The sequence below is a fragment of the Nansenia antarctica genome, assembly GCF_963989245.1.
Source record: "Nansenia antarctica genome assembly, chromosome: 3".
NCBI lineage: Eukaryota > Metazoa > Chordata > Actinopteri > Argentiniformes > Microstomatidae > Nansenia > Nansenia antarctica.
The window spans coordinates 19,262,694-19,277,820 of record NC_137688.1 but is presented as its reverse complement, the minus strand read 5'-3'; the positions used below and the strand labels follow the sequence as shown (position 1 = coordinate 19,277,820).

The 15,127-nt window shown below is 45.8% G+C and overlaps 2 protein-coding genes across 4 annotated transcripts; one reads left to right on the top strand and one right to left on the bottom strand.

Moving 5' to 3' along the window:
- The first annotated feature begins 598 nt into the window (after window positions 1-598).
- LOC308152591 (UDP-glucuronosyltransferase 2B13-like) lies at window positions 599-4,844 on the top strand. Of its 3 annotated transcripts, none has more exons than XM_080525599.1 (2): window positions 599-741; window positions 2,731-4,844. In XM_080525599.1, the coding sequence occupies exon 2, from the start codon at window positions 2,752-2,754 to the stop codon at window positions 4,333-4,335; it is 1,584 nt and encodes a 527-aa protein (XP_080381725.1). In that variant the 5' UTR covers window positions 599-741; window positions 2,731-2,751; the 3' UTR covers window positions 4,336-4,844. The 3 variants fall into 3 exon arrangements, with proteins under 3 accessions (XP_080381725.1, XP_080381724.1, XP_080381726.1); XM_080525598.1 differs by lacking the exon at window positions 599-741 and adding an exon at window positions 1,542-1,681; XM_080525600.1 differs by lacking the exon at window positions 599-741 and adding an exon at window positions 1,662-1,743.
- Window positions 4,845-6,662: 1,818 nt separating this feature from the next.
- Window positions 6,663-12,872, bottom strand: LOC308153850 (zinc-binding protein A33-like; the record flags this gene model as incomplete). The annotated part of the gene is made up of 6 exons (XM_080527034.1): window positions 6,663-7,213; window positions 7,568-7,683; window positions 8,281-8,303; window positions 9,656-9,889; window positions 11,351-11,446; window positions 12,351-12,872. 6 exons carry the CDS (start codon window positions 12,870-12,872, stop codon window positions 6,663-6,665), a joined length of 1,542 nt encoding a protein of 513 aa, XP_080383160.1.
- Window positions 12,873-15,127: the final 2,255 nt, after the last annotated feature.

Genomic DNA, 15,127 nt, shown 5'->3' with positions numbered 1-15,127 from the left:
TAGGCACATATTCCATATTCCCTATATTGACCTATTCCCACAGACATAAAATGCCAGAAAAGATGTCTGTATTTCTTTGTCTGAGCCTTTTTTGCACAGGCCATGATTGATTTAGTGTGATTTACCTGGGTCACCCCGTTTACACACATCAGTGCCTTGCAGTTAAAGTGGGAGGGGATTTTTCGGGAGGGGGGGGGGGGGATACAGGACAGAGTGGAATTTAATGCGAGTGCAAATAAGCATAGCATTTCACCACTATCAGCTGGATCACCTGGACCATGACGAGGTATGCCACAGGTTAATGATTCAGCAGTGTGCCTGTGCCCTACCCCAGGTCAGGTTACACAGACAACAGTACCTGGAAATGACTCTTATGTAAACGGGGCTATAGAGGTATTTATGCGGCCACTCAAGGGGTGTTAGGGCACCCCCTCGTGGATTAATAGAGAACAACAGTCCGACTAGGAGACCAGCCAAGTCTCAATAAAGGTTGGAGTTTCCAAACAACAGATCATGGTAAATGGACTGCACTTATATAACGCCTTATTCCAAAGTGCTTTGCCATGGCCTCTTATTCACACACAGATTCACACACCAATGGCGGCAAGCTACCATGCAAGGCGCCGGCCCACTCATTGGGAGCAATTTGGGGTTCAGTGTCTTGCCCAAGGACACCTCGACACGTGGCCAGCCGGGGATCGAACCACAGACCTTGCGATCATTAGATCCCGGCGAGCCACAGTGAGTAAGCGAGAGAGCAGTAAGAGAGAGAGAACCACAGCCGCCCAAATGTCCCAATGTCTATTGTTATTGCACTTGTATTTATATTGCCCAACTTAGTTTAGTTATGGTGTATTTAATTTATTTGAGCATTTAGGAAGTTTTTTGTATACATTGTGCATTGTGGTATATTTTCACACGCACACATAAACTGTATGTATAGACCTGTAGAATGTGTCTTGTTGCACACACATTCATGGCTGAGGGGGATTACAACACCTTTTTAGGCCGTTGTGGCATTCCTAGGGGGGGGGGGTATGAATTAGTATTCCTTTGTCTTAGAAGCATGTTCAAGATGGCTTCCTGTGACCTGCCCTTTAACCTGAGTGACACTGTATGTAAACCTAAACCCCTTTCACACCTTGACCATCTCTAATGTGTAATGTGATAGGCCTGTATATAGATGCCTTGTCATAGACTTGTATTAGCTTATCATTGGGGGTATTTAAGGTGTGAGAAAAAGACAAAGAGCCTCTTTTCCTTACCCCCCAGCTGACCAGAGCTCTCTATCTACCATCAGAGAGGAGTGCTGTAACCAGTAACTTTGTAACTTTGATTAGTCTAAACTCAGAAGTGATCTATTTCAATGGTTTATTTTTCAAGTAAATAAACTACATTATAACACTGGTGAGGCCCATGTGATCTAAGCAAAGTGTTGCGCATGTCTGAGCCTTCCCTCATCCTCAGTTAGTCTAACAGAGCCTGTGCAAATAACAGTGTTCCGTATCATGCCACCGGTGAACTTTGTACAAGTGTGCACGTATTAATTGTGGCTGCCCATGTTACATGCACATGTTAGTTCACAAACCCACAGGACTGCTAATTGAGATGTGAGTTGTATCACGGCTCTTCAGGAGGTTCGAAAAGCATTGAGACTATTTGTGGAACTTGCCTTAAATTGGTAAGTAACAAATAAGAAGTTGGAAGTAACAGTTATAAGACATGGAACCTTTAGCAGTGAAAGTAAGGATGTTTTTGATTCCAATGGAATGAGAATGATTGAGGAGATTGTTTGAAAGAGCCTTTTCTATTATAATTAGCACACCTTGCTAGTACCGGGTTGGACCCCCTCTTTTGCCTTCAGAACTGCCTTAATTCTTTGTGGCATAGATTCAACAAGGTGCTGGAAACATTCTTCAGAGATTTTGGTCCATATTGACATTATAATATCACGCAGTGGCTGCAGATTTGTGCCAAGAAAATATCCCCCACACCATTACACCACCACCACCATTTCCGCCCAGAGAATTGCCTACTACTATTAGCTATTACTACTGTAAACCCTAAAGATGGTTGTGAGGGAAAATCCCAGTAGATCAGCACTTTCAGAAATAAACAGCACGCCTGGCACTAACAACCATGCCACGTTCAAAATCACTTAAATCACCTTTCTTTCCCATTCTGATGCTTGGTTTGAACTTCAGCAGATCGTCTTGACCATGTCTACATGCCTAAATACATTGAGTTTCTGCCACGTGATTGTCTGATTAGATATTTGCGTTAACAAGCATTTGAAAAGGTGTACCTAATGAAGTGGCCGGTGAGTGTATATTGCTTTTTCAAAATCTTTGTATTTGGACATGTAACTTGAGCTCTCAGACAAGTAAAAGATAAGTTCACTTGTCTGGACAAGGACAAGTACCTGAAAAGGCTTAATGTCAAGTCCTGCATCCCTTCTCTCTCTCTCTCTCTCTCTCTCTCTCTCTCTCTCTCTCTCTCACCCATCCTTCCTGTCAAATCTCTACTGTCTCTATCGCAATGAAAAGAAAAATATGAGTGGGACTGCTCCAGAAAAAGAAAGAAAAAGAAGAAGAAAGGAATTAGAATTGATGTGTGTTCTTGTGCAAACAAAAAGAGATAATAGACAGGGGGCTATAAAAGGTGTAGGAATGTTAGAGCAAATGAGAGGTGAAGTTGCTCAGTAACTGTCTCCCTTGTATTTTCTGACAGGGTTAATCTGAGGCCAAAGAGATGCATGCACCAACCCTCCTCGCCGTTGCTCTGCTGCTCTTTACTCTGTCCAGTGTCTATGGGGGGAAAGTCCTGGTGTTCCCAGTGGACGGGAGCCACTGGGTGAACATGAAAGTCCTCGTCGAAGAGCTGCATTCCAGAGGCCACACTGTCACAGTGGTTCGGCCATCAGCCAACTGGTACATCAAGGAGAAGTCCCCTCACTACACGTGTATCACCATCCCTTCCTCTGGTGGTGGATTGGATGAGAAGTTCTTTGGCTCATTTGTGACTAGACTACTAAATATCCAAAGGGAGGGTCAGCCTTTCTGGTCTCGTATGAGTTTGGAGATGGAGTTAGTGAAACAGTTCAGTGGGTTACACAGGGAAGTGATTACGATGATGACTCAGATTTTTGAAGATGCCGAGCTGATGCAATCTTTCCGAGACAGCGAGTATGACCTGGTTTTGACAGACCCTGGCTTCGGTGGAGGGACATTGCTGGCTCACCGTCTCGGTCTCCCTCTGGTCTTCAACGTCAGGTGGACAATCCAAGGAGAGGGTCATAATGCCATCGCCCCCTCACCACTTTCATATGTCCCAGTCCCTGGAGCAGAGCTGACAGACAAGATGACTTTTCTTCAAAGAGTAAAAAATGTCCTGTTTTATTGTTTTGCACGTTTGCAAATCGCGTACATCACAGACTCTCATTACGGACCGTTCGTCCATCGTTATTTCGGCCCTGACGTACACTACATGTCGCTGTTCCAGGACGCCGACATCTGGCTCATGAGGAACGATTTTACCTTCGAGTTTCCGCGTCCCACCATGCCAAACGTGGTCTACATGGGTGGCTTCCAGTGCAAAGCCGCCAAGCCCCTCCCTCAGGACATGGAGGACTTTGTCCAGAGCTCTGGAGACCACGGGGTCATCATGATGTCTTTGGGGACGTTAGTGGGACAACTCCCAGAGGACATAGCGGAGGACATCGCCGCGGCTTTCGCCCAACTGCCTCAGAGGGTCGTCTGGAGGCACACTGGGAAGAGACCGTCGACTCTGGGCAACAACACCTTGCTGGTGGACTGGCTGCCGCAGAACGACCTCTTGGGACACCCCAAGACCAGAGTCTTCGTGGCCCACGGAGGCACCAACGGACTTCAGGAGGCCATTTACCACGGCGTTCCCATCGTCGGCCTTCCTCTGATGTTTGACCAACCGGATAACCTCTCCAGGATGAAGGCGAGGGGAGTTGCTATGGTATTGGACATTGCCAAGGTGGACAGAGACATCTTCTTAGAGGGGGTGAAGGCGGTGCTCTACGAGCCGTCCCATAGGCAGAACATGCAGAGGCTCTCCACACTGCACAGGGACCAGCCAACGAAGCCTCTGGACCTTGCGATGTTCTGGATCGAGTATGTGATGAGGCATAAAGGGGCTCCTCATTTACGGACACATGCCAATAAGATGTCCTGGATTCAGTACCATTCTGTTGATGTCATCGCTACTTTGCTGGCAGTTGTGTTGCTTATAACGCTGCTCTCCATTTTAGCTATTACACTTTTGTGGCGAAAACTGTTCTGCAGGAGGAAAGTGAAAAATTACTGATTCTGATTTAAGATGGATCAGATCATATCATCAATTTGTAAATAAAGAGATTATATCCATTAAATGGAAAAGGATAGTTTGGTAATACTTTAATAATAATAATAATAGCTTTTATTTGTATAGCACCTTTCCTGCAAACGTTGCAGCTCAAAGTGCTTTAATTATATTATTATATAATCATAATTGAATTATTTAGTAATTTAAACCAAATGTTATTTTACACAGGCTCCATGCCTCCCTTGAAGCTCTCTGGCGCCCCCTGGGGAGGCGCGCCTCACACTTTGAAAACCCCTGGGTTAGATAGTTGTTATGTGGCATAGGTAGGTCAGAGGTGTAGGAAAGAATAAGGCTGTTTGTTGTTTTGTAACACCTTCTCCTACCCATGGTTAATCCACGGTTGTTGTTGTGTTATTTCATTCCCCTGTTTATTGTTGTTATGATCTAAATATTTGTACCCTAAATAGTACACTACTCACATGATGGCATTAAATCATTTTATTTAAAAGATATCCTTTTGACTGGTTGTCAGTTAGTTGTTGCACTACACCCATGGTTTCAATTGGTTTTCCATCTACTGACAAGAGTTGGTATAGGCAGGAGGTTGCACTCTCCCTCCCTAGTGGCTAACATCTCAGAGAGAGTGTAACAGACACACAGGAACATGCTGCTATATTGACTTGTCTTGTTGACCTACTGCTGCTATATTATTGTAACGGTCAGGCTAGTGAACCCAAATGCAGAACACAGAACAGTTAGGCAGATGATGATGATAAAACCCAAAGGATGGTGTTATGTCTGCACATGGGGTTAGCAGTGATGTGTCAGAGTTCGATAGGAGTGTTTGATTGTTCTGCTATTGTGCCTGAGTGATGTGACCTGATATGTGACCTGAGGATACAAAAGCCTTCCACACTACTGGCAGGTTCAATGCAATGCGTGTGTGTGTGTATGTGCGTGTGTGTACGTGCGTGTGTGTACGTGCGTGTGTACGGGTTTGAAGAGGATTAATGATTGTACATTATTGAAGTAGCAAAGCACATAGACTACAGGTCCATCTCAAAAAAGTTGAATATCGTGGAAAAGTTCATTATCTTCTGTAATTTAATTCAAAAAGTGAAACTTTCATATATTCTAGATTCATTACACAAAGTGAAATATTTCAAGCCTTTTTTGTTTTAATGTTGATTACAACTGACAGCTCATAAAAAATAAAAATATGAATATTGAATATTACAATAATAAAAAGAAAAAGGATTTATAATACAGAAATGTCAACCTCCATTTATGCACTCAATACTTGGTCAGGGCTCCTTTTGCACAAATTACTGCATCAATGCGGCGCGGCATGGAGGCAATCAGCCTGTGGCACTGCTGAGGTGTTATGGAAGCCCGGGTTGCTTTGATAGCAGCATTCAGCTCATCTGCATTGTTGGGTCTGGTGTCTCTCATCTTCCTCTTGACAATACCCCACAGATTCTCTATGGCGTTCAGGTCAGGCAAGTTGGCTGGCCAATCAAGCACAGTAATGCCAAGGTAATTAAACCAGTTACTAGTAGTTTTGGCACTGGGGGCAGGTTCCTGCTAGAAAATGAAATCAGCATCTCCATAAAGCTTGTCAGCAGAGGGAAGTATGACATGCTCTAAGATCTCCTGGTAGACGGCTTCGTTGACTCTGGGCTTGATAAAACACAGTGGACCAACACCAGCAGATGACATGGCACCCCAAATCATCAGTCTGTGGAAACTTCACACTGGACTTCAAGCAACTTGGATTCTGTGCCACTCCACTCTTCCTCCAGACTCTGGGTCCTTGATTTCCAAATGAAATGCAACATTTGATTGCACAGTTTGATTGCCTCCATGCCACGCCGCATGTCAGTCCAAATATATATATTGATTATATTATTGTTCAGTCGTTGTGAACATCATAAGGATTAATGCACTACATCTGTCCACCACCCTGCCAAGCTGTCGATAGCTATTGAGGTGTTTTAGTTAGTCCGTCAACTAGTTACATGGAATACTTTGTTACATGGTTAGAAACGTATCATTAATATAAAATATCATAACTTTGGTTAAGATGAGAATAATGTAATCATTAAGGCACATTAAGGTATTTTCCCATGACATTGTAGGCAAGTGTTCTCTTAACATTGTTTCCCCTCCATAAAAAACACTATCTATTGTTGTTGTTGGTAATGATAAATTATTAGTTGGTTGGTACAAGAGTAAAGTACATTAGTGAGTATTCTGGTGTTTCTGCGTCTCTCCCATCTCCTCCATTATTGTCTTCGGCTCCCAGAAGGCCGTTCTCCGACCGGCGTATCTTAAAATTGCGGGGTTACTATGGTGAGGGGCTCGCGGTTGCGTCCACTGACGATCGGCCAGGGGTTGAAATAAGGGAACACAGGCTCGGAGAACCTCGCGTCGGAGAACGTGAACAGATGACTCATGTCCTCGGCGTTGTAGAACGCCACCTCGCCCCTCCCGTAGTCCAGGTAGACGCCCACCCTGCTGGGGGGCCGCGGGGTCTGCACCAGGCTCTCCTCCGTGTTGGTGCAGGCCTCGTACTCGCCCCCCCCCCGCAGCACCAGAGTCCAGAAGCCGTCGTCAGGACACAGGCTTATCTCCTCTTTCCTGTTGACCGAAGCGGCCGCCACGCCCAGGCCCCAGGCCGTCTTCCCCCCCACCGCTACCTCCCAGTAGTGGCGGCCGGAGGAGAAGCCCTGGGAGCCCAGCACGATGTTGTAGAGGGTGAAGCGTTCCGGGTTGTTGGGCAGGTTGGGCTGGATGTCGCCCACGCGGACGCTGGTGCGGCAGGGAGACACCCACAGCCGTGGGTAGGCCGTGGCAGGGTCAAGGGTCACCGCTGAGACAGCTGGGTAGAAACATACAGCATATTATGGTAAAAAGATCCAAAAACAAGAGAGAGAAAACAAGTAAGGTTAATGTGAAGGAGAGGTCTTGGGTGTGTGTGGTCAGGGTGTGTCTGAATGTGGTCATGTGTATGAACATGGAGCTGTGATCAGGTGTGGTTGAATGTGGAGTTGTGGTTAGGTGTGGCCAGGTGTGGTTGAACAGGCAGCTGTGGTTGAAGGTGGAGTTGTGGTTGAAGGTGGAGTTGTGGTCAGGTGTGGTTGAACGTGAAGTTGTGGTCAGATGTGGTTGAACAGGCAGCTGTAGTCAGGTGTGGTTGAACATGGAGCTGTGGTGAGGTGTGGTGTTGCCGTACCTGGCTTCAGGACGGAGCTCATCCTCCTCCAGGTGCAGTACTGCAGCGGTCCCGTAAACCTCCCGGCCTGCAGATCCACACTCACCGCCAGGGGGCGGTCAAACACACGCTCCAGACTGACACAGAGAAAGACCTGGTTTTAACACTAGAACAGTAAAGAAAAATTCTATATCTTTGCACTCAAATCAAATTTCAGGACCCTCCTTTTCCTAGATGTGCGTTCTAGCGTTCTACCACCCAGTATCCTTACATTTTCAATCTGTGTATCAGGATAAGTTAATATAAAGTTATTTTGCTGTTTTTCTGTGTAGGAAGCAGGCAAATTTACAAGCAGCCAACTAGTGGTCGTTGGGTGTAAATAGCAGCTTGAGCATTGTAAAGAGGCAGCTCTTTTAGTAGGTAAAAAGGCACTGGTACGCATTTGCAGCTTTGTCTACAATGTCACCCAACAAAGTATATGAGAGAGAGAGAGAGAGAGAGAGAGAGAGAAAGCAGTTTGAACTGGTAAGAAACCAACTGTATTTAAGCATCATGACTCATGCCTCAGTTCATGTAATCATGATTAGAGAGAGAGACAGAGATGGTGAGTGTTGAGGCAGTTGGTGGGTAGTGGTACAAGAGGTCAGGTTACTGTGTATAGTAATGAGATTCAATTGAATCAGAAATCATGAGTTCTGTAGGATCAGATAAGGATGATGGATCTTCTGACTCACCCTCCGATGAAGTCCTTGAATCCCTGAAAGAGAGAGCACACGAGTGGAGCATGAAGGGCTCTGCTGAGACACGCAGACTTCTCCTCCTCCTCCTCAGACTCAACCGTTCCTCATTCTTGTCTCTACTGTTCTCCACCTCTCCAAGCTTGCTTTTCTTCCCTACTCCTCCTCCCTCTCTCTTTTCTCCCTTTACTTCTTCAGGAATGTCATAAATGACAAGAAACCACAGTACTTTTCTGACCAAGTAGTGTATATCAGAAATGAAAATAACTATCTGACCAGACAGGCCATTTCAGGATATCTCTTACCACCTAGACCTAGGACAAATCTACTCAAATCTACTGTAATTTACAGAGCCATTACAGGATGGAACTCCTTACCCAAGCATGTTAGTAAAACTAATTGTAGATGCACTTTCAAGAAAACAATAAAAGAGCACTTAATACAATTAACTCTGAATGACTTGTTTGCTGATCTGTTATTTCATTTATTTTCTTTGGTTTTTATTTTTTATTTTATTTTATTCCTTTCTTTTGTTATTATGTAATCATGATGTATGCACGTATACAATGTTTACAATTGTCTGTATGTATATGTGTGGTGGCCTGGGAAAACCCTTCACATGGTGGCATTTTGACATTTTCATTTTTTAATATTTCCATAAATTAGAAGTTCTCAGCTATTCATAACTGGTGGAATGGCTGAGATAGCCCTTTATTTTAAAAAGTTATGAGCATTTTAATGTAGCATGTCAAAAAAAGTGAAAGGGGAGAAATCCTCCCCTTTCTCCTCCGGGTCGGGGGAGGAGCCTATGCAGATCGGCCGGTCTCGTTTGTCTGCTTGTGATGCGGTGGTAGTCTGCTCGCCTCGTCGGTATGCGAGGGACAGATCCATTTGTGTGTCTTCTAGTTAAGATTTTATTACTTTATGCTTATTGTGAGCATCAGTAAACTGGCAATAACACAGGTGTAAGTATCGTCTCTCCTTTCGCTCATGTGTGCGTGCGTTGCTTAACTGAGAATGAGACACGTTCAACGTGATGTTGTTTCGCTAGCAAACTACCCGCCACAAAAACATCAAAATAAGTACTTTCTCTTTTGTTTTCTTAAAATGTTTATTCACCATAATGTAGTATGGAGTTCAAAGTACTAGAATACCACATAATATCAAAATCGCGATTTCCATCTATATTTGCTCTTTGCCACGAACGAACGCCAGCGACATCCGACGGGTTTTCCCAGGCCACCACACATATAATGTTGACAATTGTCCAAATATGATTTTTGTGTCGGACCCCAGGAAGACTAGCTAATGTCATGGCATTAGCCAATGGATATCCTAATAAACAAACAAACTCCCCCTCCTCCTCGCTCACCTTGAGGTGCTCCGGGTTCTCCTCCTCTCTCAGTCTGAGCCGGAGCAGGTCAGCGGTGGACTCTAATTGGCTGATTTGCTCCGTGGTGTTTGTGAGCTCTTCCTCCAGCTGGCTGAGCCTCTCCTTCTTCTCCCGGTGCAGTCTCTCCGTCACCTTCTCCTCCTCCTGCCGCAGCACCTCCCGCAGACACCCGAACTCTGCCTTCACCTGCTCCTCCAAGTCCCCCGCTCGCTCCTGATACAGGCCACACACACACACAGACAGGTTACACACACACACAGGTTACACACACACACACACACAGACAGGTTACACACACACACACACACAGGTTTTACACACACACACACACACACAGACAGGTTACACGCACGCACGCATGCACACAGACAGGTTACACACACAGACAGGTTTTACACACACACACACACAGACACAGACACAGACACGCGTACACACACAGGCAGACTACATCCTGCCAGCCCCAAGCACACCTTCCCCTACCACTTCCTGTGTATCCGAGAGAGACACAACAAAGAGAAGTGAAAGAGAAAAGAGAAAGAAAGAGTGTGACATTGTGGCAAGACAGACAGACAGAGACAGACAGACAGACAGACAGAGACAGACAGACACAGACAGACAGGGCGGTAGGGCACACCTCCTTGTTGAGGCCCCGTCTCTACTTATCTAATAGCAGAGCTGGTGCACATTGTACAGACACATATCCATCTCTCTCACACACACACACACACACACACACACACACACACACACACACACACACACACAGAGTTACTTAACAGGACTGACCTTCTTTTGGGCACACAACCACAAAGGTTGGAACAAAGGGTTCTACAATTTTTTAAAGTTTATTTGGTTTAAAGGAAATCTGTTTCAGAGAGACAGCAGTACACTACACAATATACACTCTTCTTCACAAAGCCCTGAGGTGAAAGCTGCCAGAACAGAGACATTGAGATCTATTCTAATAATAATAATAATAATAATACATTTTATTTGTAATGCACTTTACATAAAGAAATCTCAAAGTGCTACAGATTAAAAACAAGAAGAAAGATAAAAATAATAAAACATTATTATCTATAAAAAGGCTAATAAAAGTCTCTATTAAAAAGGTAGGTTCTACTTCCTGACTCAAATCTCATCTCTGTTGGGGATGTGTGTTTAAGGCGATTTTTATTGACTGTTTGTTTACTCTGTAAGCGTGAGAATGTGAGCATGCATGTGTATGCCTGAGGGTGTGCCTGTGTGTGTGTGTGTGTGTGTGTGTGTGTGTGTGTGTGTGTGTGTGTGTGTGTGTGTGTAAACCCTTAAATATGTGTAGGCTAAATGTCGATTTTCAAGCACTCACTATGTATACAAATCCTATGTACCAGCCAGTGACACAATCTCAGCGAGACATCCCTTAATTAAACATCGTTCCATACGTGTGTGTGGGTGAGAATGTTGCTTGGCTACTGGAAATTCTGGTTCTGACTGTGATGACAGGCTCAAAACCAGTGGCCCTCTTATAGACAGACAGACAGATAGACAGACAGACACAGGCAACAGATTGGCAGACACATCCTGTCTCTCTCTCTTATTCGCATGCGCATATGCACCACACACACACACACACACACACACACACACACACACACACACACACACACACACACACACACACACACACACCTTTACGAGCATGATCTTGTCGTTGGTGTGGATCTGAGAGACAGAAGCCTGCTCTGTCTGGATCTGTACCCTCTGTAGGGCGCTGGATATCTTATCCTGTACAGAGGAGAAAAACACAGACAGACAGGTTACACACACACACACACACACACACATACACACACACACACACACACACACACACACACACACACACACCCTCTGATATAACATAAATGTGAAGAGAGCATTTTAATTAATTATCTTTTCTTTTTCTTCCCTATCTGTGTGGACTGACAACAACTTTAATTAGACTCATATGATCTGGGGACCTTTTCAACTGGCCCTGTTTAAACCAGTCACATTTAGCCATACAAGGTTATCATTTAGGATGGGTAAGATTGCAAAAACAGTGTGGTTTTGGGGGGTATGTCACCAAACATCTATGGTAAACACACAGGTTACACACAGGTTAAATGTGTGTGGGAACCATAGGCTGACACCAGTGTGCCGAATTCCTCTTGGGCTGAAAGTATACAGACACTGACTGTAGAGTCAGGTTTAAAATAACTGCCATGTCACAAGACCTTCCATATGAATGCCCCAGTTGTCTTCAAAAACAACCCACACCCTGCTCATCCAAATTTGATCTTACCAACCATAAAACATCTATTCTTATTCAGGATAGATTTAGTCTTAGTCTGTCGATTTCTAGGAAAGGTCTGGACACAAAACAAAAAACACATTTGACACAAAACTGAGGTGTTGGAAAATGAATGTTATGGAATTAGGAAATTGATGTAGTGTGTCCATTTGGATACCCAATATTTGAATATTTGATCAGCCAAGGGGCACTGCCTGTACAGTTAGTTCAGTTCCTGAAAGAGAATGGTTTAGTGGTTGATAAGATAAAGATCACATTTGCATATGCTGTCTTGCGGGTTGTTTTAAAGACATTTGGGCCATCATCTTCACAGGGAAGGTCTTGTGTGAGTGACACACCAGTGTCCTGCAGGCTTACCCTGTAGTTCTCGAACGCCTCGTTAATGGGAATGACATTGTGCGTCTTGTGGTCGCGGGACATCCCGCACACCAGACAGATCGCCAGCTGGTCGTCCTCGCAGTACAGCTTCAGCTTCTCTTCGTGCTCTTCGCAGATGTCCGGCACCGGGCGCGGAGAGACATCGGCGGGGACGGGATGTGTCAAGCTGGCACCGGCGGGCTCCCGTTCCTCTCGTGTCTCCTCGTGCCACCGCGCGTGCGGGTCTTCGGGTCTCCCGTCCATGACTCGAGCTCTCCTCACGCTGTCCACCACGTTACACAGGAGCGAGTTGGGGCGCAGCTTCGGAGCGCACGACTTGCGACACTTCGGGCATGTCGGGACTTCGTCCGACTTGGCATCCCAGCACTGCGAAATGCACACGCGGCAGAAATGATGTCCGCATTCGAGGATCACCGGCTCACGGAAGAGTTCCAGGCACACCGGGCAGGTGAGCTCGGTGTGCAGCTCCTCAAGCGCGCTGGTCTCCGTGTCCGAAGCCATCCCTGACCGTACGCATACTGGGCGCGAGCTGCGCGGAAGAAGCCCGCAGCTGACTGCAGAGGAACTCTTCCGTATGAGAGGGCGTGGTCTCTGGAGTGGACAGCAGACTACGGAAGGGTGCGAAAGAAAGCATGTGTCTACAAGTTAGGGTAACAAGTTCGAGTCCCCTGGGGGCTGACAGACAGACAGACAGACAGACAGACAGACAGCAGTGCAGGGAGCCAAGTAGCAGACAGTGAACTAGTCTCCCTCCCTGCCCAATTCCATTTCGGCCCCTGTAGCCTAGGCCTACATCCTGCCTCTACCCCTTGCCAACTACACCTCTAAAATTAGAGTTGTGCAGTAGGCTAGAGCTGCTTTCAGTGCGGAGGCTCAAATCCAGTCATTTGCGATCTGTGAACAGCAAAGTGCTAGGAGCTAAGAGCTAGGACCTAGGAGCTAGGGAACGAGCCGTTGTTCTGAAATGGAACATGGAGGGAGCAGGACAGCTCCGAGGCTGAACCAGGTGTTGTCCTGAGGCTCTGTAAAGTTTCACAAATCTCGTGTGCGTACAACTCAAGAAGAGTTTCCCTTCAAAGCCTCGAGATCAGATAACTGACATATTTGATTATCAACATTTCAAATCAAATCAAATCAAATACAATTTTATTTGTATAGCGCATTTCTTACAAGATGCAACTCAATGCGCTTCACATAACAAACATTCTCAGTCAATCAATCAATCAATCAATCAATCAATACTGACAGAGCCGCAGGCAGGCAAAAGTAAAAACCTGTACACTATGTAGCCAGGAAAATTCCCTTGCAGCCCTCTACACATAGAGCGACTACTAGCCAGTTTGCCTACCAGCACCCAGCGGTGGGCCCCCACACCCCCCCCCCGGGGAGCCCCCGCCGCCCCACACACCCAGCCCACCCCACCACCAGCACACCCGTGACCCGGCCCAGCCAAGCAAGCACAGACCATAAAAGGCCCCGCACAAGGACGGCCAAGCAAGTGCCCCGGCGGCGGAACAGACCAAGAGTCTTATGAGTCAGTTATGTCTTGAGGCTTTGAAGGAGAAGGGAAACTGTCTTGAGTTGCACACACACACACACACACACACACAGACAGACATACATACGCACACACACACAGACAGACATACATACGCACACACACACACACACAGAATACTCAGCAGCTTTCTGTTCCAGCTTTGTGAACCCATGACACTGCACAAGGAAATACAAAATCCACCAAGCCCACAGTCTCAGATAAGGGTTATTTTATGGTCAACATCTGGACAGTGCCAGTTACACAACATCATTGCCAGTCACTCTAGTTTCACTCAAAGTCAGTTCAGTTTCAGTGACACGTGTCGGAGGCAGCGACTCCTTCACTTTCTGTATCTATGACAGCTAAGCAACTGTGTTGACAGTGGGATGGCTTAGGCCCACTGCTTAGTTGTCATGGATACAGAAGCTTCTTTTCCAGCCATATAGTGATCACCCAGGCCAATGCACATGGCGTGCGATGATGACAATCATGACATGACAATGACCAATGGGTTGGGAGTATTGTTCCGCACGGACAGTTTAGTGCGTGGTGCCCGAGTTGTTTATTCTACTTACTGCTTGAGTGTGTTGTTGACAATCATTCATGTCTTTCATTAAACGTTTAGCTTTGTCATTTGATACGCCGCCTACGACTCTCGTTTTTTGGCACTACAATACCCTCCTTAAAGCACATATTTTATACTCTCGCAATGTAGTTGGCATCTTGGTGACGACGGCTCCAATCTCTCCCAGATCCACGTCAAACTCCTGTCTGTTCAACCAGAAGTAAGTTGTCTGGAACTAGCGGTCCTCCTGTACACTACAGCCTCAACTGTTGACCAAGTTGAACTATCCTTTCATTGTGAGACTGCAGAATCTTGTAGACCCACAACCAACCGCCTCCTTTTTACGTTATGGAAAATTAGTTGATGCTCAGCAAGCTAGCTGTCTATGACCGAAATACTGTAAAATGTATGCTGTATGCAGTCTCGCTCCCCGTTATGAGTGACTCAATTAATTTAGATGCACCAGTTGAAGTTTCCCAATTTTCCCATTGTGACGTCGCACGCCGTGTGCATTGTCTCATTCAAAACAATGGAAGCGATTACATCGCACGCCGTGTGCATTAGCCTAGGGTGATCACTGTATCACTGTGACAGAAAGACAATAATCTTTTCAGGCTGCCATACTGTACCTATCATGTTCACTATTTGCAC

Excerpts from the sequence above, each read along its gene's own strand:
- LOC308152591 (XM_080525599.1), top strand. The coding sequence starts at position 2,752 with ATGCATGCACCAACCCTCCTCGCCGTTGCTCTGCTGCTCTTTACTCTG.